The following is a 24,596-nucleotide window of genomic DNA, read 5'->3' on the forward strand; positions in this document are numbered from 1 at the left end:
TACACGTACACATGCCTTACATCCTCGATAAAAACTTTTCACTGCTTCTAACAACTTTCCTCCCACACCATATATTCTTAATACCTTCCACAGAGCATCTCTATCAACTCTATCATATGCCTTCTCCAGATCCATAAATGCTACATACAAATCCATTTGCTTTTCTAAGTATTTCTCACATACATTCTTCAAAGCAAACACCTGATCCACACATCCTCTACCACTTCTGAAACCACACTGCTCTTCCCCAGTCTGATGCTCTGTACATGCCTTCACCCTCTCAAACAATACCCTCCCATATAATTTACCAGGAATACTCAACAAACTTATATCTCTGTAATTTGAGCACTCACTCTTATCCCCTTTGCCTTTGTACAATGGCACTATGCACGCATTCCGCCAATCCTCAGGCACCTCACCATGAGTCATACATACATTAGATAACCTTACCAACCAGTCAACAATACAGTCACCCCCTTTTTTAATAAATTCCACTGCAATACCATCCAAACCTGCTGCCTTGCCGGCTTTCATCTTCCGCAAAGCTTTTACTACCTCTTCTCTGTTTACCAAATCATTTTCCCTAATTCTCTCACTTTGCACACCACCTCGACCAAAACACCCTATATCTGCCACTCTATCATCAAACACATTCAACAAACCTTCAAAATACTCACTCCATCTCCTTCTCACATCTCACAGAAGTGGTAGAGGATGTGTGGATCAGGTGTTTGCTTTGAAGAATGTATGTGAGAAATACTTAGAAAAGCAAATGGATTTGTATGTAGCATTTATGGATCTGGAGAAGGCATATGATAGAGTTGATAGAGATGCTCTGTGGAAGGTATTAAGAATATATGGTGTGGGAGGAAAGTTGTTAGAAGCAGTGAAAAGTTTTTATCGAGGATGTAAGGCATGTGTACGTGTAGGAAGAGAGGAAAGTGATTGGTTCTCAGTGAATGTAGGTTTGCGGCAGGGGTGTGTGATGTCTCCATGGTTGTTTAATTTGTTTATGGATGGGGTTGTTAGGGAGGTAAATGCAAGAGTTTTGGAAAGAGGGGCAAGTATGAAGTCTGTTGGGGATGAGAGAGCTTGGGAAGTGAGTCAGTTGTTGTTCGCTGATGATACAGCGCTGGTGGCTGACTCATGTGAGAAACTGCAGATGCTGGTGAGTGAGTTTGGTAAAGTGTGTGGAAGAAGAAAGTTAAGAGTAAATGTGAATAAGAGCAAGGTTATTAGGTACAGTAGGGTTGAGGGTCAAGTCAATTGGGAGGGGAGTTTGAATGGAGAAAAACTGGAGGAAGTGAAGTGTTTTAGATATCTGGGAGTGGATCTGGCAGTGGATGGAACCATGGAAGCGGAAGTGGATCATAGGGTGGGGGAGGGGGCGAAAATTCTGGGGGCCTTGAAGAATGTGTGGAAGTCGAGAACATTATCTCGGAAAGCAAAAATGGGTATGTTTGAAGGAATAGTGGTTCCAACAATGTTGTATGGTGGCGAGGCGTGGGCTATGGATAGAGTTGTGCGCAGGAGGATGGATGTGCTGGAAATGAGATGTTTGAGGACAATGTGTGGTGTGAGGTGGTTTGATCGAGTGAGTAACGTAAGGGTAAGAGAGATGTGTGGAAATAAAAAGAGCGTGGTTGAGAGAGCAGAAGAGGGTGTTTTGAAGTGGTTTGGGCACATGGAGAGAATGAGTTAGGAAAGATTGACCAAGAGGATATATGTGTCGGAGGTGGAGGGAACGAGGAGAAGAGGGAGACCAAATTGGAGGTGGAAAGATGGAGTGAAAAAGATTTTGTGTGATCGGGGCCTGAACATGCAGGAGGGTGAAAGGAGGGCAAGGAATAGAGTGAATTGGAGCGATGTGGTATACCGGGGTTGACGTGCTGTCAGTAGATTGAATCAAGGCATGTGAAGCGTCTGGGGTAAACCATGGAAAGCTGTGTAGGTATGTATATTTGCGTGTGTGGACGTATGTATATACATGTGTATGGGGGGGGTTGGGCCATTTCTTTCGTCTGTTTCCTTGCGCTACCTCGCGCATTTCCTGAATTAGCAAGGTAGCGTTAAGAACAGAGGACTGGGCCTTTGAGGGAATATCCTCACATGGCCCCCCTCTCTGTTCCTTCTTTTAGAAAATTTAGAAAAAAAAAAAATGAGAGGGGAGGATTTCCAGCCCCCGCTCCCTTCCCTTTTAGTTGCCTTCTACGGCACGCAGGGAGTACGTGGGAAGTATTCTTTCTCCCTTATCCCCAGGGATGATGTATATATATATATATATATATATATATATATATATATATATATATATATATATATATACTTCCCACGTATTCCCTTTTTTTTTTTTTACAACTACTGAGGAGCTCTAAAGCCAAAACGAATTTCATTTTGTATTACATTTTGTATAACAATTTGACGAATAAAGTATCTTATCTCTTATCTCTTATCTTATCTAAAAGGGGAGGGAGCGGGGGGCTGGAAATCCTCCCCTCTCGTTTTTTTTTAATTTTCCAAAAGAAGGAACAGAGAATTGGTCCAGGTGAGGGTATTCCCTCAAAGGCCCAGTCCTCTGTTCTTAACGCTACCTCGCTAATGCGGGAAATGGCGAATAGTTTGAAAAAAAAAAAAAAAAAAATATATATATATATATATATATATATATATATATATATATATATATATTAACTTTCTAAAATGGGAAACAGAAGAAGGAGTCACGCGGGGAGTGCTCATCCTCCTCGAAGGCTCAGAGTGGGGTGCCTAAATGTGTGTGGATGTAACCAAGATGTGAAAAAAGGAGAGATAGGTAGTATGTTTGATGAAAGGAACCTGGATGTTTTGGCTCTGAGTGAAACGAAGCTCAAGGGTAAAGGGGAAGAGTGGTTTGGGAATGGCTGGGGAGTAAAGTCAGGGGTTAGTGAGAGGACAAGAGCAAGGGAAGGAGTAGCAATACTCCTGAAACAGGAGTTGTGGGAGTATGTGATAGAGTGTAAGAAAGTAAATTCTTGATTAATATGGGTAAAACTGAAAGTTGATGGAGAGAGGTGGGTGATTATTGGTGCATATGCACCTGGGCATGAGAAGAAAGATCAAGAGAGGCAAGTGTTTTGGGAGCAGCTGAATGAGTGTGTTAGTGGTTTTGATGCACGAGACCGGGTCATAGTGATGGGTGATTTGAATGCAAAGGTGAGTAATGTGGCAGTTGAGGGAATAATTGGTATACATGGGGTGTTCAGTGTTGTAAATGGAAATGGTGAAGAGCTTGTAGATTTATGTGCTGAAAAAGGACTGATGATTGGGAATACCTGGTTTAAAAAGCGAGATATACATAAGTATACTTATGTAAGTAGGAGAGATGGCCAGAGAGCGTTATTGGATTACGTGTTAATTGACAGGCGTGCGAAAGAGAGACTTTTGGATGTTAATGTGCTGAGAGGTGCAACTGGAGGGATGTCTGATCATTATCTTGTGGAGGCTAAGGTGAAGATTTGTATGGGTTTTCAGAAAAGAAGAGTGAATGTTGGGGTGAAGAGGGTGGTGAGAGTAAGTGAGCTTGAGAAGGAGACCTGTGTGAGGAAGTACCAGGAGAGACTGAGTACAGAATGGAAAAAGGTGAGAACAATGGAAGTAAGGGGAGTGGGGGAGGAATGGGATGTATTTAGGGAATCAGTGATGGATTGCGCAAAAGATGCTTGTGGCATGAGAAGAGTGGGAGGTGGGTTGATTAGAAAGGGTAGTGAGTGGTGGGATGAAGAAGTAAGAGTGTTAGTGAAAGAGAAGAGAGAGGCATTTGGACGATTTTTGCAGGGAAAAAATGCAATTGAGTGGGAGATGTATAAAAGAAAGAGACAGGAGGTCAAGAGAAAGGTGCAAGAGGTGAAAAAAAGGGCAAATGAGAGTTGGGGTGAGAGAGTATCATTAAATTTTAGGGAGAATAAAAAGATGTTCTGGAAGGAGGTAAATAAAGTGCGTAAGACAAGGGAGCAAATGGGAAATTCAGTGAAGGGCGCAAATGGGGAGGTGATAACAAGTAGTGGTGATGTGAGAAGGAGATGGAGTGAGTATTTTGAAGGTTTGTGTAATGTGTTTGATGATAGAGTGGCAGATATAGGGTGTTTTGGTCGAGGTGGTGTGCAAAGTGAGAGGGTTAGGGAAAATGATTTGGTAAACAGAGAAGAGGTAGTGAAAGCTTTGCGGAAGATGAAAGCCGGCAAGGCAGCAGGTTTGGATGGTATTGCAGTGGAATTTATTAAAAAAGGGGGTGACTGTATTGTTGACTGGTTGGTAAGGTTATTTAATGTATGTATGACTCATGGTGAGGTGCCTGAGGATTGGCGGAATGCGTGCATAGTGCCATTGTACAAAGGCAAAGGGGATAAGAGTGAGTGCTCAAATTACAGAGGTATAAGTTTGTTGAGTATTCCTGGTAAATTATATGGGAGGGTATTGATTGAGAGGGTGAAGGCATGTACAGAGCATCAGATTGGGGAAGAGCAGTGTGGTTTCAGAAGTGGTAGAGGATGTGTGGATCAGGTGTTTGCTTTGAAGAATGTACGTGAGAAATACTTAGAAAAGCAAATGGATTTGTATGTAGCATTTATGGATCTGGAGAAGGCATATGATAGAGTTGATAGAGATGCTCTGTGGAAGGTATTAAGAATATATGGTGTGGGAGGAAAGTTGTTAGAAGCAGTGAAAAGTTTTTATCGAGGATGTAAGGCATGTGTACGTGTAGGAAGAGAGGAAAGTGATTGGTTCTCAGTGAATGTAGGTTTGCGGCAGGGGTGTGTGATGTCTCCATGGTTGTTTAATTTGTTTATGGATGGGGTTGTTAGGGAGGTAAATGCAAGAGTTTTGGAAAGAGGGGCAAGTATGAAGTCTGTTGGGGATGAGAGAGCTTGGGAAGTGAGTCAGTTGTTGTTCGCTGATGATACAGCGCTGGTGGCTGATTCATGTGAGAAACTGCAGAAGCTGGTGACTGAGTTTGGAAAAGTGTGTGGAAGAAGAAAGTTAAGAGTAAATGTGAATAAGAGCAAGGTTATTAGGTACAGTAGGGTTGAGGGTCAAGTCAATTGGGAGGTGAGTTTAAATGGAGAAAAACTGGAGGAAGTGAAGTGTTTTAGATATCTGGGAGTGGATCTGGCAGAGGATGGAACCATGGAAGCGGAAGTGGATCATAGGGTGGGGGAGGGGGCGAAAATCCTGGGGGCCTTGAAGAATGTGTGGAAGTCGAGAACATTATCTCGGAAAGCAAAAATGGGTATGTTTGAAGGAATAGTGGTTCCAACAATGTTGTATGGTTGCGAGGCGTGGGCTATGGATAGAGTTGTGCGCAGGAGGATGGATGTGCTGGAAATGAGATGTTTGAGGACAATGTGTGGTGTGAGGTGGTTTGATCGAGTGAGTAGCGTAAGGGTAAGAGAGATGTGTGGAAATAAAAAGAGCGTGGTTGAGAGAGCAGAAGAGGGTGTTTTGAAGTGGTTTGGGCACATGGAGAGGATGAGTGAGGAAAGATTGACCAAGAGGATATATGTGTCGGAGGTGGAGGGAACAAGGAGAAGAGGGAGACCAAATTGGAGGTGGAAAGATGGAGTGAAAAAGATTTTGTGTGATTGGGGCCTGAACATGCAGGAGGGTGAAAGGAGGGCAAGGAATAGAGTGAATTGGAGCGATGTGGTATACCGGGGTTGACGTGCTGTCAGTGGATTGAATCAGGGCATGTGAGGCGTCTGGGGTAAACCATGGAAAGCTGTGTAGGTATGTATATTTGCGTGTGTGGACGTATGTATATACATGTGTATGGGGGGGGGTTGGGCCATTTCTTTCGTCTGTTTCCTTGCGCTACCTCGCAAACGCGGGAGACAGCGACAAAGTATAAAAAAAAAAAAAATAATATATATATATATATATATATATAATTTTTTCCTTTCATAAATATTCGCCATTTCCCGCGTTAGCGAGGTACCATCAGGAACAGAGGACTGAGCCTTAAAGGGACTATCCTCACTTGACCCCCTTCTTTGTTCCTTCTTTTGGAAAAAAAAAAAGTAGTGATAGGTAGTATGTTTGAGATAAGAAACTTGGATGATCTGGCTCTGAGTGAAACAAAGCTGAAGGGTAAAGAGGATGAATGGTTTTGAAATTTCTTAAGAATATATGGTGTGCAAGGTAAGCTGCTAGAAGCAGTGAAAAGTTATTATCAAGGGTGTAAGCATGTGTACAAGTGGGAAGAGGAGTGACTGGTTCCAAGTGAGTGTTGGTCTTTGGCATGTCACCATGGTTGTTTAATTTGGAGTGGTGAGAGAGGTAAATGCACAAGTTTTTGAGAGGGGCAAGTATGCGGTCTGTTGGGAAGTGAGTCAGTTGTTGGTGGCTGACTTTGGAAGTGTGTGTGAAAAGAGAATGTTGAGAGTTAATGTGAATAAAAGTGAGGTTATAAGGTTCAGCAGGGTTGATTGACAAGTTAGTTATAATGTAAGTTTGAATGGACAAAAATTGGAAGAAGTGGTGTTTTAGATATCAAGGAGTGAACTTTGCAGCTAGTGTAACTATGGAAAGGGAAGAGAATCATAGGGTATGGAAGGGGGTGAAAATTCTGGGAATGATGAGGAATGTGTGGAAAGAGGGAGCGTTATCTCGGAGGGCAAAAATGGGAATGTTTGAAGGAATAGTAGTACCAACAATATTATATGGTTACAAAACAGGGATTATTCACAGGATTGTGCTGAGGAGGATGGATGTGTTGGAAATGAAATGTTTGAGGAGAGTATATTGTGTGAGGTGGTTTGATCAAGTATGTAAAGAAAGGGTAAGAGAAACTTGTGGGAATGAAAAGAGTGTGGTTGAGAGAGCAGAAGTGGGTGTGTTGAAACGGTTTGGATATGTGGAGAGAATAAGTGAGGAAAGGTTGACAAAGAGGATATTTGTGTCAGAGGTTGAGGGAATGAGGAGAAGTGGGAGACCAAATTGAAGATGGAAGGATGGACTGAAAAAGGTTTTGAGCAATTGGGGCCTGAACAATCAGGAGGGTGAGAGGCATGCAAGGAAAAGATTGAATTGGAACGATGTGGTAAACTGGGATTGACATGCCATCAGTGGACTGAACCAGGGCATGTGAAATGTCTGGGTTTACCATGGAAAGGTCTGTGGGACCTGGATGTGGATGGTGAGCTGTAGTTTTGGTGCATTACACATGACAGCTAGAGAATGAATGTGAGTGGATGTGGCCTTTCTTCACCTGTTTCCTGGCACTACCTCACTGACGCAAGTGGCAACAATTGGGTGTGGGGGAAGAGACTGAATGAAGGTGAGCAAGTATGAATATGTACATGTGAAGTGAGTCAGTCATTGTTCGCTGATGATACAGCGCTGGTGGCTGATTTGGGTGAGAAACTGCAGAAGCTGGTGACTGAGTTTGGTAAAGTGTGTGAAAGAAGAAAACCGAGAGTAAATGTGAATAAGAGCACGGTTATTGGGTACAGTAGGGTTGAGAGACATCAATTGGAAGGTAAGTTTAAATGGAGAAAAAGTGGACGAAGTGAAGTGTTTTAGATATCTGGGAGTGGATTTGGCAGCGGATGGAACCATGGAAGTGGAAGTGAGTCACTGAGTGGGGGAGTGGGCGAAAGTTCTGGGAGCGTTGAAGAATGTGTGGAAGGCGAGAACATTATCTCAGAAAGCAAAAATGGGTATGTTTGAAGGAATAGTGGTTCCAACAATGTTATATGGATGTGATGCATGGGCTATTGATAGGGTTGTGTGGAGGAGGGTGGATGTGTTGGAAATTGGATGTCTGAGGACAATATGTGGTATGAGGTGGTTTGAGCGAGTAAGTAATGAAAGGGTAAGAGAGATGTGTGGTAATAAAAAGAGTGTGGTTGAGAGAGGAGAAGAGGGTGTATTGAAATGGTTTGGTCACATGGAGAGAATGAGTGAGGAAAGATTGACAAAGAGGATATATGTGTCAGAGGTGAAGGGAACGAGATGTGGGAGACCAAATTGGAGGTGGAAGGTTGGAGTGAAAAATATTTTGAGCGATCGGGGCCTGAACATTCAGGAGGGTGAAAGGCGTGCAAGGAATAGAGTAAATTTGAACGATGTGGTATACCGGGGTCAATGTGCTGTCAATGGATTGACCCAGGGCATGTGAAGCATCTGGGGTAAACCATGGAAAGTTCTGTGGGGCCTGGATGTGGAAAGGGAGCTTTGGTTTCCGTGCATTATACATGACAGCTAGAGACTGAGTGAGAACAAATGTGGCCTTTGTTGTCTTTTCCTAGTGCTACCTCGCATGTGTGCGGGGGGGAGGGGGGTGTCATTTCATGTGTGGCAGGATGGTGACGGAAATGAATAAAGGCAGCAGGTATGAATTATGTACATGTGTATATATGTTTATGTCTGTGTATGGGGAAATGTATAGGTATGTATATGTGTGTATGTGGACTTGTATGTATATACATATGTATGTGGGTGGGTTGGGCCATTCTTTTGTCTGTTTCCTTGCGCTACCTCACAAACGCGGGAGACAGACAGAGTATAAAAATAAATGAATATGTGTATGTATGTATACAGACATATGTATATGTACGTGTAGGTACGTATATGTATAGATATGCATGAATGATTTGTCTTTCTTCATTTGATTCCTGCACTACCTCACTAACCTGGGAAATGGTGATCAATTATTAGAAAATATAAACATATATTTCATATCAATATTTGAGGTGGTTTGGCTTGTGGGAAGAAAGCATGGCAGAGAGTTTACAAGGAGAGCATATGACATATAATAAAAGGGGTTGGTGTGATAGGAAGACCTCCTTTGATATGGGAAATGAGTGGAATGGTACTGGAGGGAGAAAAATGGGGGAAGAATGTGTGGAATGGTGTTTGCAAGGGAGACATTTAAGCATAATGATAAGTGGAAACTCTTTTGCCATGCCACACTTTTGATGGAATTTCCTGGAGGGAAAAGGCATCAGAATTATAGATAGATGGATAGATAGATAGATAGGCACCTTTTATCAATCCCCAATGCAGGCCAAAGCAGCTGCCGTTTGAGACATCCATTTCTAGTGATATCACGATTCATGTTTGCCTTGGTTTGCGTTATGGTTTTTAGACTATCTTCAAGAGGCACTATAGCATGAGGATGAAGGGTCTCAGACTTCACAAAACCAGAATCTGACCGAATTAAACATGGAGCAGAGGATAGCAAATGTGCTGAAGCATGCCCATGAGCTAGTTAATTTTTGGAAGCTGGTAGCTTTCTGTGACGAGGAAACCTCTGCTTTGATGCTCATACAGTTGATATGTTTGTGGAAACCAAATACAGGTTAATTCTGTCAAACATTCTCTCCTTTTCTCTTACAAACATAACTTGCCATTATAATGATGCATGACATGTGGCCACTGGTGCTAATATACTCACCTCAGTGCATGTTTCTTATGTTGCTTTTTGATCATTATAACAACTCTCTATTTATCATAAACTATCAGGAAAAGAATTAATGTTGAATTAATACGTGCGTGTCTACGTTAAGTTATAGAACACATCCAGTACTGTCTTAAGAGATGAAGTGTTTTCTTATGTTTTTACTGCCTGTTTTCTTAAAGATTGTGAGGTCATTCCTTTATCAGACATCATTTTTATTTTCCTTTATTATATTTGATTGCCATTTCCTTCTTCAGCTAAGTGTCAGGAAACAGACAAAAACGACCCATACATACATATATACACAGACATGTACATTTATACATGTTCATACTTGCTTGCCTTCAATCTATTCCTGGTGCCACCCCGCCCCACAGGAAATAGCATCATTACCACCTGCTTCAGCAACATAGCGCCAGGAAAACAGACTAAAAAGGCCACATTCTCTCTTCACACTCAGTCTCTAGCTGTTGTGTAATGCACCAAAACCACACCTCCCTATCCACGTCCAAGCCTCACAGACCTTTCCATGGTTTACCCCAGACATTTCACATGCTCTGGATCAGTCCACTGACAGCATGTCAATCCCAGTATACCATATCGTTCCAATTCACTCTATTCCTTGCATGCTTATCACCCTCCAGTATGTCCAGGCCCCGATCACTCAAAATTTTTTCACTCAATCCTTCCACCTTCAATTTGGTCTCCAGCTTTTTGTTCCCTCCACCTCTGATACATATAACCTCTTTGTCAACCTTTCCTCACTCATTGTCTCCACATGTCCAAACTATTTCAACACACCCTCCTGTGCTCTCTCAACCATACTCTTTTTATAAACACACATATCTCTCACCTTTTCATTACTTAATCAAACCACCCTTCACCACATGTTGTCCTCATAAAATATTGTTGGAACTACCTTTCCTTCAAACATACCCATTTTTGCTTACCAAGATAATGTTCTCTCTTTCCATTCATTCATCATCTTTCCCAGAAACGTTTGCCCCCTTCCCCACCCTGTGACTCATTTCAGCTTCCATGGTTCCATTTGCTGCTAAGTCCACTCACAGATATCTAAAAGAATTCAGTTATTCCAGTGTTTCTCCATTCAAACTTACATCCCAACTAACTTGTCCCTCAACCCTACTGAATCTGATAATCTTGCTTTTATTCAGATTTACCCTCAACTTTCTCCTTTCATCCACTTTTCCAAACTCAGTCACCAACTTCTGCAGCTTCTCACTTGAATCATCCACCAGTGCTGTATCATCGGCAAACAACAAATGAATTACTTCCTAAGCCCTCTCATTCCCAACAGACTGCATACTCACCCATCTCTCCAAAACTCTTGCATTTACCTCCCTAACAACCCCATTCATAACCATGGGGGACATCACACACCCCTACCGCAAGCCGACCTTCACTGAGAACTAATCACCCCTCTCTTCCTATTTGAACACATGCCTTACACCCTTGATAAAAACTTTTCACTGCTAGCAGCTCACCTCCCACACCATATACTCCTAAGACCTTCCAGAAAGCCTATCAACCCTATCATATGCCTTCTCCAGATCCATAAATACCAAATACAACTCCATCTGTTTTTCTAAATATTTTCGAAGACGTGTAATCATATAATCCTTTCATGACTGCTGATGTTTCTAATACTGTACATTTCCAATTCCATGTCTTCAAGTGTAGTTAATCCTCATCTTCAATATGTCTGCTAGATCATGTGTCATGTTCATGTTTGTCCCTTGATCAGTTACTGTTGCTCACTGCTTTATTTAACTCACTTATGAGATTTGAAGCTAAACATGTTCTAAGGAGGAGGAGTGGGTAAGTGACTGTGGCACTCAGGTGTGTGAGGGAGCTTGCAGATGTAGGCCCAGATTTATTCACCGGGCAGCATTATGCTGAAGTGTCGGACAAAGTTCTGCTGCCATTAGTAAGAGCAATGCACTATCCTGAGAAAAAGCCCTTTTAACTCCTCCAAGATGTCAGCCTTATGCACAACTGTCAGGTTATTAAGGCATGTTTTCACCTACATCAGAAGTTAGTGTTGCCACATTTACCCAAATACCACAACTTAAACTCAATTGAGCACCTGTGGGCAGCCATGAACAAATACATGTCCCACAATTGCCATTGTAGCCATGCTATGGGCATCAGTAGTGTCTTACAGGCATGGGAAACATTGGTGAAACTGGGAAGGATGACACCTGACAACAGAGTTGGCCATGCCATGGGAAACATGGGTGTAACTGGGAAGGATGACACCTGACAACAGAGTTGGTAGCATCCATGCCTCAAAGGTTGAATAGTGTTCTTGATGCTGGGGTTGGCTATGCCAAATCTATATCTAATAAATGAGAGCACTCATAATTGTTTCTCTTACCTATAAGTATATAACATATTCTGATATCCATGTATGAATCACATGTCATATATAGAGTCAGTCAACATATGGTTTCAGTGGAATGAATATATGGCCAGTTTGATCTGTCTAGCACTGATGCAGAGGTTTACCATCTGTTCCCAGGTTTCTTCTTTTTATTTTATGCATTTCCATTACATTGTTTGAATAATAATCCTGCATTATCTGGCATTTGGTTTTATGTGTCACCAACTGTCTGTCACAATTATATATTTCATAACATGATAATGTTAATATATGCTTACATAGCAGGAGACCAAATTGGAGGTGGAAGGATGGAGTGAAAAAGATTTTGAGTGATCGGGGCCTGAACAAAAAGGAGGGTGAAAGGCGTGTAAAGAATAGAGTGGATTGGAACGATGTGGTATACCTGGGTCGATGTGCTGACAATGGATTGAACCAGGGCATATGAAGCATCTGGGATAAACCATGGAAAGGTCTCTGGATGTGGAAAGGGAGCTGTGGTTCCAGTGCATTACACATGATAGTTAGAGACTGAGTGTGAACGAATGTGGCCTTTTTGTCTTTTCCTGGTGCTACCTTGCTGGAGGGGGAAGGGGAGATGCTATTCCATGTGTGATGGGGTGGCAACGGAAATGGATGAAGACAACACGTATGAATATGTACATGCGTGTATATGTATATGTCTGTGTATGTATATGTATGCATATGTTGAAATGTATGTGCGTGTATGGGTGTTTATACATGTGTATGTGGGTGGGTTGGGCCATTCCTCGTTTGTTTCCTTGCCCTACCTTGCTGACACAGAAGACGGCGATTAAGTATAGTAAATAAATAATAAATAGCAATGCTTATAACTATAACAATAAACATGCTACATTTGTTTGTTTGAACATTACCAGAGCTATCCATATTGTTCTCCAAATGTCAAATTTGTATGATCAATTACTTTTACTATGTCATCATTCCCTTTTAATATAACAATACTGAATAACTGCATGTGAAACATGAATAATGACATATGTCTCATAATCCATGTCTACCATTATCTTAAAAGCAGGGCTACCATTTTTTTTGTGAGGTCCATGACCATTTATCAAAAGCCACCATTCATTGAGTTAATTTGTCTAGCACAGAGTCTTTCAGAAACTTTTCAGAGCATGTGTATGCAAAAGCAGTAGATAAGTAGAAAGTAGGAGTGCTTAGGCAGAATTAGGTAGAAGTAGTTGGTAGGAGCATTAAGTATGAGTCAGTAGGAACATTAGGTAGGAGCCTCGGCAAAAACTGTGCTAGAGTTACCCTTGTTATGGTGACTTTATTGCCATAGCCACCCCTTTGAGGTAGTTCCAATAGGAACAGCCATCAGGGATATAGATACATAGATAAACAGTGTATGTGAGTAAATAGAGGAAGTTTATAAATACACACCAAAGTTCAATTCTCTTTTTATATAAAAGTTATATACATAATCTTAATTTTTCTACTGAAGTATTTTCAAGACCTTATGTCTCTGACAAATCATGACTGCTGCTCTGAGTGAGTCTGACAGTACTCCATAATTTCTGAAAGTAGAGAAATACATAAGAAAGATTGTTCATATGTTTACTGTCTTTCAACAAATACTGACCTATTAACAAACCATAAAAGCATCAATATACATGAAACAAATTTTTAATCAAGCAGGCTAATTGCACTTGGTACAAATTTAAAATATCTCAAATAGAGCATAAAAGTACCTTAATGTGTTAGTTTATTATTGTGAGTGAGTTTAGTGAAGTGTGTGAAGGAGGAAAGTTGGGAGTAAATGTGAATACGAGCAGGGTTATTAGGTTCAGTAAGGTGGAGGGACAAGTTAGTTGGGAGGTAAGTTTGAACGGAGAAAAACGAGGAAGTGAATTGTTTTGGGTATCTGGGAGTGGACCTGGCAGCGGATGAAACCATGGAAGCGGGAGTGAGTCACAGGGTGGGGGAGGGGGCATGGGTTCTGGGAGCGTTGAAGAATGTGTGGAGGACGAGAACGTTGTCTTAGAGAGTGAAGGTGGGTGTGTTTGGGGGAGTAGTGGTCCCAAGGCATGGGCTATGGATGGGGTTGTGCAGAGGAGGGTGGATGTGTTGGGGATGAGGTGTCTGAGGACAATGTGTGGTGTGAGGAGGTTTGATCAAGTGGGTAGTGTGAGGGTGGGGGGATGTGTGGTAGTGGAGGGAGTGTGGTTGAGAGAGTGGAAAAGGGTGTGTTGAGGTGGTTTGGACACATGGAGAGAATGAGTGAGGAAAGATTGACAAAGAGGATATATGTGTCAGAGGTGGAGGGAATGAGGAGAAGCGGGAGACCAAACTGGAGGTGAAAGAAAGAAGTGAAAAAGATTTTGAGCGATCGGGGCCTGAACATACAGAAGGGTGAAAGGAGTGCAAGGAATAGAGTGAATTGGAACTATGTGGTATACCATGGTCGATGTGCTGAAAATGGATTGAACCAGGGCATGTGAAGCATCTGGGGTAAACCATGGAAAGGTCTGACATGCCTGGACATGGAAAGGGAGCTGTGGTTTCAGTGCATTACATGTGACAGCTAGAGACTAAGTGTGAACAAATGTAATCTTTTGTCTTTGCCTGGTGTTACCTTGCTGGAAGGGGGGGATGCTGTTTCCTGTGTGGTGACGGAAATGGATAAAAGCAGCAACTATGAATATGTACATGGGTATGTATATATATGTATGTATACGTTGAAATGTATATGTATGTATATGTGCATGTATGGGCTTTTATGTATACATGTGTGTATATGCGGGGTTGGGCCATTCTTCGTCTGTTTCCTTGTGCTATCTTGTTCATGTGGGAAAGAGTGATTAAGTGTTTTAACTTTCTAAAAGGGGAAACAGGAGTCACATGGGGAGTGCTCATCCTCCTCCAAATCTCAAATTGGGGTGTCTAAATGCATGTGGATGTAACCAAGATGAGAAAAAAGGAGAGATAGGTAGTATGTTTGATGAAAGGAACCAGGATGTTTTGGCTCTAAGTGAAACGAAGCTCAAGGGTAAAGGGGAAGAGTATTTTGGGAGTAAAGTCAGGGGTTGGTGAGAGGACAAGAGCAAGGGAAGGAGTAGTACTACTCCTGAAACAGTTGTTGGGAGTATGTGATAGAGTGTAAGAAAGTAAACTCTAGATTGATAAGGGTAAAACTGAAAGTGGATGGAGAGAGATGGGTGATTATTGGTGCCTATGCACCTGGGCATGAGAAGAAAGATCATGAGAGGCAAGTGTTTTGGGAGCAGCTGAGTGAGTGTGTTAGTAGTTTTGATGCACGAGAAGGGGTTAGAGTGATGGGTGATTTGAATGCGCAAAGGTGAGTAATGTGGCAGTTGAGGGAATAATTGATCAACTAAGGAATATAAACAAGGAAGTGGTACTTTCTTCACTTCTCCTATGGTGGTTTTCCAACAAAGAATATAACTAACAGATTTACTACTTAATTTAAGCCTATTCTGTGATTCTATATTTGCATAATGTATGAAATTGTATATCAAGAAGGTTGATTATAAATATGAAAAAAAGGGTAACTGCATATGAAAACCCATTCTAATGCACATCTAAAAGTTGGAAGCTTACTTCTCGCAATATGTTTGTAAGCAGATGTGGCCGGGGCGTCTGGTTCTTCAGTTAGGAAATTTTTTCCATAGTCACAAGCTTGGGCAACTCTAGGATCCAATGGTAACTGACCAAGTAATGGTAAACCAGAATCAGATGCTAGTTTCAATCCTCCTCCTGTGGTGGCTGGAAAGATGGCTGTCTCAGTCTGAAAATGTTTTGCAAATCAAACACGGCAGCAAAGAAGCTTACTTCTAAATTGGTCTAATTACATTCCTTATACACTTCCTTGAATTGATACAGTATTAATAACATGTATCTCTAACATTTTCTGCAACTACATAAAAAAAAATGTCAGTCAATGAGTTCACTTTCACACACTTCAGTTTTCCGTTCAATATCTCGCAACTACTACTATTCACTACAGCAAAAATACATTATGCCTCAGTAATTTCCATGACAGCAAATTTTACCAAAAAACCAGAAAACATAAAGGAAGTATTCTGTTTTATTTTCATATATTTCCTTTGCACTGGTATCTATCTGCCCTCACCATCTTGGAAGGAGAGTTTCAAGGGCAGATGGCTAAAATGAAAGGAAAATCCTCATCTTACTCTTTGTTCTATCCCTCCTTTCCCATTGAAGTAATACAGAAGGAGATGATTGCCAGCTACCCATTCCTATTCCTCAGTCACCTACAATGATACAGAGGAAATGTACAGGAAGTATTCTTTCTTTTATGTCCCGTTTTATGTAGTTCCCATAATGCAACCAAATTGAACAAAAAATTATATGGTCATAAATAGTTCCTTCTGACCTTTACTGAAGTAAAGGTATAAACAGGAAAAAACATACAGTATAGGGAATATGTCCCTGGGGATACTAGGAAAGGAATGAAACCCATGTAATCTCTTGCATGCTGTATGATAAGACTAACAGGTGGAACATGGGGATGGAAATCCTCCTCATTTGTATTAACAATTACTTAAAGGAAGGGTTGGAAAAGAAGCCAGCAAGGATCTTTCATCACAGCCAAGGCTGGGGTGCCTAAATGTGTATGGCTGTAACAAGGTTGAAAAGAAGGGAAAAAACAAGTCCTGTCTAGTGATGATGATAGTGGTAGTGGTAGGTTGGCAGCCACTGACCAGAAAGACATATTGCCAGTACTGTCCAACTGAGTACCAGGAGGGTTAGTGACAGTTGTATGGTAAGCCAGCACTTCAATGCTTATCAAGTTGCACTTCTTTGACCTAAGTAGCTGTCTTTTCTTTCTACCTCACCCTCATGTAAAATGCTGACATTCTGCCCACAAAACAAACAATCTCTCCTTGTCACACATATCGTGACAAAAATAAACTCGCACAACACATTCTTTGTAACTCTAGATTTTCCTGCAATTAGCGCTTCTGTGCTGGCCCTGCTTTTGGCAAAGTAGGAGCAATAGTTGTCCTGATGATCTTGTTTCTTCTATTTGACACTTTTGTTCCTTCTGTTGGTTCTATTATTCCTTCTGTTGAATCTCTTGTTCCTTTTGCTGACTTGAGTTCCTTTTGTTGATTTTTGTTTCACTACATTTATATATCCTTTACATCATTAATGACCTTTCACTGATTGTTTCTGTTTTATCTTCTTCTTATTATTTTTTTTACAGAGGGGAACATTAGGAAGAAGTAGCCGGGAGGAACATTTGGTTAGAGCCTCTGGAAACACTGTGCAAGAGTTGCCTTCTTGACAGTGAGGCACTGGCTAAGAAGCAGCACTGGAGTTCACCAATTATGAAGACTTTTATGCCATGGCCACCCCAATGAGGGAGTTCCTGAAGGGAATGAGCATGAGAGACCCTGATAAATAACTTGACAAGAGAAACCTGGGTATTCTGATTTCTTGATGAAACTGTGCTCCTTTCTTTCAGTATTGAAGATATAGCCTCATTTGAAGATGACTTCTTGCAGGGATAGTCTGGTTTAATTTATAAACTAATTAATATTGCAATATAACATGCTGTAATTGATAAAATACTACTTGAACACAAGGCCAGCAACTTATATTTCTAATAGCTTTTCACAGGCTCTAATAATATTATCTAACCTCTCAAACACACACACACGACTGATGATATTTTCACTAAAGTAGATTTGCAAATAATGTAAAAATATATTACCTTACACTTTGGACAAACAAAGGTGGTCATATTTTCCACTATACCAATTATTGGAATATTGACTTTTCTGCAGAAGGTGATTTCTTTCCGAACATCAAGGAGAGCCACTTCCTGGTAAAAGGAAATCACAACATTAATACAAATAAGCTTCTAGGTCTGATATCTGATATTTGTTGGTATCACAGATATTCAATTTTCCAGAAACTTACACTGTAAATATGCCATTAACCTGATAATGAATGGCCCATAATCATCATACATGTAAGGAAAATTCAGCTGACAAGGCAATGTACCAAATGCATGCAGTACTGTATATGTTTGGTACAGTTCAGTACTGAGTACAGCATGTGAATATACGATGTTACTTGTTACATCTGAAGGGAAAAAGTTATTGAACATTTCAGTAGTAGCTACACATTTCCATCCATTAACATGCAGAAACACTAAAAGCACACATTCATTGGTAGATCTTATCTTCATGAATACTAGCATGAGTATCAAGAATATCATATACGATAAACAATTGGAAGAAGTGATCTTATAATGCTCAAGTATGACTATGTGGTAAATGAGGACATTAAAAGAGCATAGGTGTGGTGAGACATAAAGAGGAAATATAATCGTGGGAACTACATAATCCTCAACTACTTCTATGGTAATATGGGTTGGGAAATGGAGTTTAATAGTCAGGAGCTAGGAATTTGCGATGTGAGGTTCAGTGAAGTTTACAATGAAAGAGTAGAAACACAGGTACCACAAGGGAATGGCAAGTGAAAGGAAAGAATGGGTTTAATAAGGAGCTTCAAGATGTGCAGTGGTGAAGATAAAGATGGCTCTCATCCTAGCCAGCAATTGCACATTATAAGAAAGCAAGGAATGAGAAGAGCAGGATAAGAAAGGAGGAATAAAGAAAGTTTGAAAAGATAATGGGAATAGCAATTGACAAGCCAGTATCCATAAAAGATATTATCAGAATACTAAAAGGCACAACAACACAGTCACCCTCTTTCTAAAGAAATTCAAATGAAATACCATTCACTCAAGCCACCTTACAACATTTCATCTTCCGCAAGGCTTTCACCACTGCTTCTCTTTTCACCTAAACTACTTGCCATGACTCACTTCACATACCTACCTGACCAAAACTCCCTACATGTGTCACCCTATCATCAAACACATTAAGCAATCCATCATAGTACTAACTCCTCTTCACCTGATTACTGCCCATCACCCCATCCCCATTTACCCTCTCACAAATGTCCCCACTTGTTCTCTTGTTTTTCTCACAATTAACCTCCTTCTGAAACATTTTCTTATTTTTCTTGAAGTTTGCTGACATTTGCTCATCCTAACTCTTAATCAGCCTTCTTCAGCCCATAAACCTTCCTCTTGGCTTCTAAGAGCTTTCTCTTGTACATCTTCCAATCACTTGCACTTATTCCCTGTAGGTACCACCCATACATCTCTTTTCTATTTCAACAGCAAGAGAGCTTAATCATCCCATTAATCAGTGCCTGTTCTCACCTGCCCACTTCCCATTGAATACACTTCTCCCCCTCATGCAAGCACTGCTTCATTAAATACCCCCAATTCCTCTCATCTTTAGCCATTTTACACTCAATCTCTCCCATTACATCTTCACACAAGCCTATTTTCCAAGCTCACTTACTTTCACCACCCTCTTCTCACCCATATAATTTCCTCTTCTCCAAAAGTAATTGCAAATCTTCACCCTCACCTCCACCAGATAATGATATGACATCCCACCAACTGCCCCTAACCATATTTTCACATCTTAGAGTCTCTCTGTTGCATGCCTATCAATTAGTACATAATCCAATAATGCCTGCTTACCAACTTTCCAAGAGTACTTATGTATGTCCCTCATTTCACACCAAGTATTCCCAGTCACTAGTCCTTTTTAAGCAAACAATTCTTCATTTCTTTTAATCTTGGCAAATACCCCCTGTTACATTACCTACATTTGCATTCAAATCAACCATCACTTAAAGCTGATCTCTCACATCAAAACTGCTGACACACCCACTCAACTATTCCCAAAACAATTGTTTCTTCACTATTCTCTTTGTGGCCAAATGCATAAGCGCTAATAATCACTCCCCAAATAATCCACTACAGTCTTATCCACATCATTCTGGGGTTCACTTCCATACACTCTTTCACAAAGTCCCAAAGTTCTTCCTTCAGAGAAGTGCTACCCCTTCCTTAGCTCTCACCCTAACATTAACCACTGACTTTACCCCTAAGACCTTCCTAAACCAATCTTCCCATCTTACCCTTGAGCTTTGCTTAGAGCTAGGACATCCAAGTTCCTTTCTTTAAACATACTGCCTATCTCTCCTTTCTTCTCATCTTAGTTACGTGCAAGCAAATTGAGACACCCCAGCCTCAGCTTTTGAGGAAGAGAGAGCATTCCTCACTTGACTCCTTCTATACCAACTTTTAGAAGTCAAAATACATGAAGGGAAGCATTTTTCAGACTCCTGCTCCCACCCCTCTAAGCTGCCTTCTACAACTTAGGGAATACATATGAAGTATTCTTTCTCCCCAACCCCTTCAGTCATACAAGCAATGAAAAACCTGACAAACCACTAAGCACCACCACCACCCTTCCTCAAGAAATTCAGCTGCAATCCCATCCAATCCCACTACTTTTTCCAAGCTTCATCTAATGCAATTTTATTCATCAAACTCTTTGCCATGGATCTCTCACTTTGTTTACTTTTACTATTATGGTGTTTAGGATAGGCAAAGTATTTTTTCTGTGGAGCTTATACAGGATCACCCACAAGCAAGAAAATTCTATACTGCTTAGGTCTTAAGGTTGCTGCCTTGGAGAGGTTCAACTTGTACTTACGTGTTTCTTACTTTTTCATTCTGCAGATAAAGTACATTTCTCACAAAATAGCTCCTTTACACCAATTTACAGAAGACTCCTTTGGTATTTTCATCTGTAACATTTCTAGCATGAACAAGCCTCTCTGAATGTATCCATATCTCTTCCATTTCCTATACTCAAGCCTTTCATTATCATTTCAGAGGCTTTATAATTTTCACTTATAAGAGATTTTCCAACATATTCCTTTTACCTTTCAGTTCATTTTCATCTAGCATTATTCTTCTGTAAATTTTTTCCCCATTATCACAGTAGGAGGAAAACTAGAAGGATGGATTCATCAACAAAGTAAAGTGTGTGTGCTAATGAAGGATGAGGTGGTAGGTTTACATAAGGTGGGTTTACAACATATGTTATATTCCCGATGGCTAGTTGAATTATATATGATGGGCGAAGTGAGCGCAGTGAAATGTGAGGACTAGAGGGAGGGAGTCTCGTTGGCGGAGATTCGGCCCTCTGAATTAAATTTATGAAAATGCAGCATGGGGTAACACGGTAGAATGCAAAATGCTGGTGTTTAAGTTGAGAGTGGGAAAGGAAATGTGGAGTTAAAATGTGAAAAAAGATAGTTATGGCATTTAGAAGGTGAAAACAGTTGGTTTGATTGAGTTTGATGAGAGAACATGAGGTAAAATATGTTAATACCTGGATGGACATGACACTGAAAGAAACTAATGAGAGATGAAGTGAATCATAGGGTGGTGATTGAGGTAAGTCTGGGGCACTGAGAGTATGTGGAAAGAAAGGTATGTCTGTGAGGTAATGATAGGTACAGTACTCCCAACAGGTGTATGCAATGAAATCATGGGATTAATGGAAAATAACAGTAGAGGGTAAGATTGGAAATGGAATGCCTGATTAACATGTGGTATGAAAGGGTTGACTGTGAGGATACAGTGTAAGAATATGGTGAAGTAACTGGGCAGACTAAGAGAAACAGAGAGGTCTGAGTCATTTGGACATAGACAGATGAGTGAGTGACATCTTAAGGGATTTATTTCAGAGGGAAGATCAAGGAGGGAACTAAAAATGGAAAGGAGTAATGTGAAAGTGCTTTGAGTGTACTAATGGCCTGAACATGGATAGTTCATGAAGGCAATGGAAGGGAAGAACAACTTGAGTTGATGTGCCTAAAACAGGTGAAGTATCTGAATATCAATAGTCTAACCAAGGGAAATGAAGTGGTTAGGTAACCAATAAAGATTATGTAACTTGGCTGATGGTTAAGGGGCTCTGGTTATGGTGCATTATAATCAGCAAAAGAAGTGTGCAAAGGGCAGTTTTCTGTTTTATATTGCTGAGGGCAAGGTCTGAGGAGTTGTCATTTTTGCTACATACAAGTGATACATTTACATGATATTCAGAACAGAAGAGTGAGTGAGGATGAAGAGGGTGGTTGATAAGTGACTAAATAGAAGGTATGAGGTTTAGCAGTAAAAGAGACTGAGACAGAAGTGGAAAAAGGTGAGAAAATAGTAAAGGGAGTGGGGGGGAGGGGGTGTTATTACGGAATGGAGATTGGCAGCCAAGAAGATACTTGTGGGCATGAAGAGGTGAGGGGGTATTCATTTAAAAACGTGCTTTTTCAATACTGAGATAGATTAAATATAACAAAGAAAGATGAACTTGACATTGTGCTGTATCCAAAATGCATGAAAATGTGAAAGTAAAAAAAAAGAAAATTATGCAAAAAGGATGCCTAAATAAAAATGGCAAATGAGCTTGCGAGAAACAATTATATCATTAAATTTTAGGGAGAATAAAAAGATGTTCTGGAAGGAGGTAAATAAAGTGCGTAAGACAAGGGAGCAAATGGGAACTTCAGTGAAGGGCGCAAATGGGGAGGTGATAACAAGTAGTGGTGATGTGAGAAGGAGATGGAGTGAGTATTTTGAAGGTTTGTTGAATGTGTTTGATGATAGAGTGGCAGATATAGGGTGTTTTGGTCGAGGTGGTGTGCAAAGTGAGAGGGTTAGGGAAAATGATTTGGTAAACAGAGAAGAGGTAGTGAAAGCTTTGCGGAAGATGAAAGCCGGCAAGGCAGCAGGTTTGGATGGTATTGCAGTGGAATTTATTAAAAAAGGGGGTGACTGTATTGTTGACTGGTTGGTAAGGTTATTTAATGTATGTATGACTCATGGTGAGGTGCCTGAGGATTGGCGGAATGCGTGCATAGTGCCATTGTACAAAGGCAAAGGGGATAAGAGTGAGTGCTCAAATTACAGAGGTATAAGTTTGCTGAGTATTCCTGGTAAAATATATGGGAGGGTATTGATTGAGAGGGTGAAGGCATGTACAGAGCATCAGATTGGGGAAGAGCAGTGTGGTTTCAGAAGTGGTAGAGGACGTGTGGATCAGGTGTTTGCTTTGAAGAATGTATGTGAGAAATACTTAGAAAAGCAAATGGATTTGTATGTAGCATTTATGGATCTGGAGAAGGCATATGATAGAGTTGATAGAGATGCTCTGTGGAAGGTATTAAGAATATATGGTGTGGGAGGCAAGTTGTTAGAAGCAGTGAAAAGTTTTTATCGAGGATGTAAGGCATGTGTACGTGTAGGAAGAGAGGAAAGTGATTGGTTCTCAGTGAATGTAGGTTTGCGGCAGGGGTGTGTGATGTCTCCATGGTTGTTTAATTTGTTTATGGATGGGGTTGTTAGGGAGGTAAATGCAAGAGTTTTGGAAAGAGGGGCAAGTATGCAGTCTGTTGTGGATGAGAGAGCTTGGGAAGTGAGTCAGTTGTTGTTCGCTGATGATACAGCGCTGGTGGCTGATTCATGTGAGAAACTGCAGAAGCTGGTGACTGAGTTTGGAAAAGTGTGTGGAAGAAGAAAGTTAAGAGTAAATGTGAATAAGAGCAAGGTTATTAGGTACAGTAGGGTTGAGGGTCAAGTCAATTGGGAGGTGAGTTTGAATGGAGAAAAACTGGAGGAAGTGAAGTGTTTTAGATATCTGGGAGTGGATCTGGCAGCGGATGGAACCATGGAAGCGGAAGTGGATCATAGGGTGGGGGAGGGGGCGAAAATCCTGGGAGCCTTGAAGAATGTGTGGAAGTCGAGAACATTATCTCGGAAAGCAAAAATGGGTATGTTTGAAGGAATAGTGGTTCCAACAATGTTGTATGGTTGCGAGGCGTGGGCTATGGATAGAGTTGTGCGCAGGAGGATGGATGTGCTGGAAATGAGATGTCTGAGGACAATGTGTGGTGTGAGGTGGTTTGATCGAGTGAGTAACGTAAGGGTAAGAGAGATGTGTGGAAATAAAAAGAGCGTGGTTGAGAGAGCAGAAGAGGGTGTTTTGAAGTGGTTTGGGCACATGGAGAGGATGAGTGAGGAAAGATTGACCAAGAGGATATATGTGTCGGAGGTGGAGGGAACAAGGAGAAGAGGGAGACCAAATTGGAGGTGGAAAGATGGAGTGAAAAAGATTTTGTGTGATCGGGGCCTGAACATGCAGGAGGGTGAAAGGAGGGCAAGGAATAGAGTGAATTGGAGCGATGTGGTATACCGGGGTTGACGTGCTGTCAGTGGATTGAAGCAAGGCATGTGAAGCGTCTGGGGTAAACCATGGAAAGCTGTGTAGGTATGTATATTTGCGTGTGTGGACGTATGTATATACATGTGTATGGGGGGGGGGTTGGGCCATTTCTTTCGTCTGTTTCCTTGTGCTACCTCGCAAACGCGGGAGACAGCGACAAAGTATAAAAAAAAAAAAAAAAAAATAAGAGATTTCTCCACACTATATATCCTGTTACCTTCAGTCTTCATTTTCATCAGCTTCATTCTATCTGTACTATGTTTTATCCCCCATGAATACACAGTGAGGGAGGAAAACTACAAGAGGCAATGGGATCTCATCAACAAAGTAAAGTGTGTGTGCTAATAGGAAGGATGGAAGGTGAGAGGTTCTACATAAAGGTGGGTTTACAACAATGATGTATGATGTCACCATGGCTGTTTAATCTATTCATGGATGGGGACAGTGAGGGCAGTAAATGTGAGGGTCTAGGAGAGAGAGGCAGGTCTACAGTATGCAGGTGGTTCAGGGAGTCTGGAAGATAACATGTTTGATGACAACATGGCCCTGGTGGTAAACTCAG

At 41.1% G+C, this 24,596-nt stretch overlaps 1 protein-coding gene across 1 annotated transcript in view; it reads right to left on the reverse strand.

Annotated features, from left to right (window-relative positions):
* Positions 1–13,267: 13,267 nt before the first annotated feature.
* Nubp1 (NUBP iron-sulfur cluster assembly factor 1) overlaps positions 13,268–24,596 on the reverse strand; it is a 31,016-nt gene continuing 19,687 nt past the window's right edge. Inside the window, exons 7-9 of the mRNA XM_071665868.1 lie at positions 17,581–17,691; positions 15,441–15,627; positions 13,268–13,396 (exon numbers count right to left, since the gene is read on the reverse strand). Coding sequence (XP_071521969.1) covers positions 13,353–13,396; positions 15,441–15,627; positions 17,581–17,691 — 342 coding nt within the window. The 3' untranslated portion in view covers positions 13,268–13,352. The remainder of the gene's footprint in view (positions 13,397–15,440; positions 15,628–17,580; positions 17,692–24,596) is intronic.

This window comes from Panulirus ornatus, chromosome 10 (genome assembly GCF_036320965.1).
Source record: "Panulirus ornatus isolate Po-2019 chromosome 10, ASM3632096v1, whole genome shotgun sequence".
Taxonomy (NCBI): Eukaryota; Metazoa; Arthropoda; class Malacostraca; order Decapoda; family Palinuridae; genus Panulirus; species Panulirus ornatus.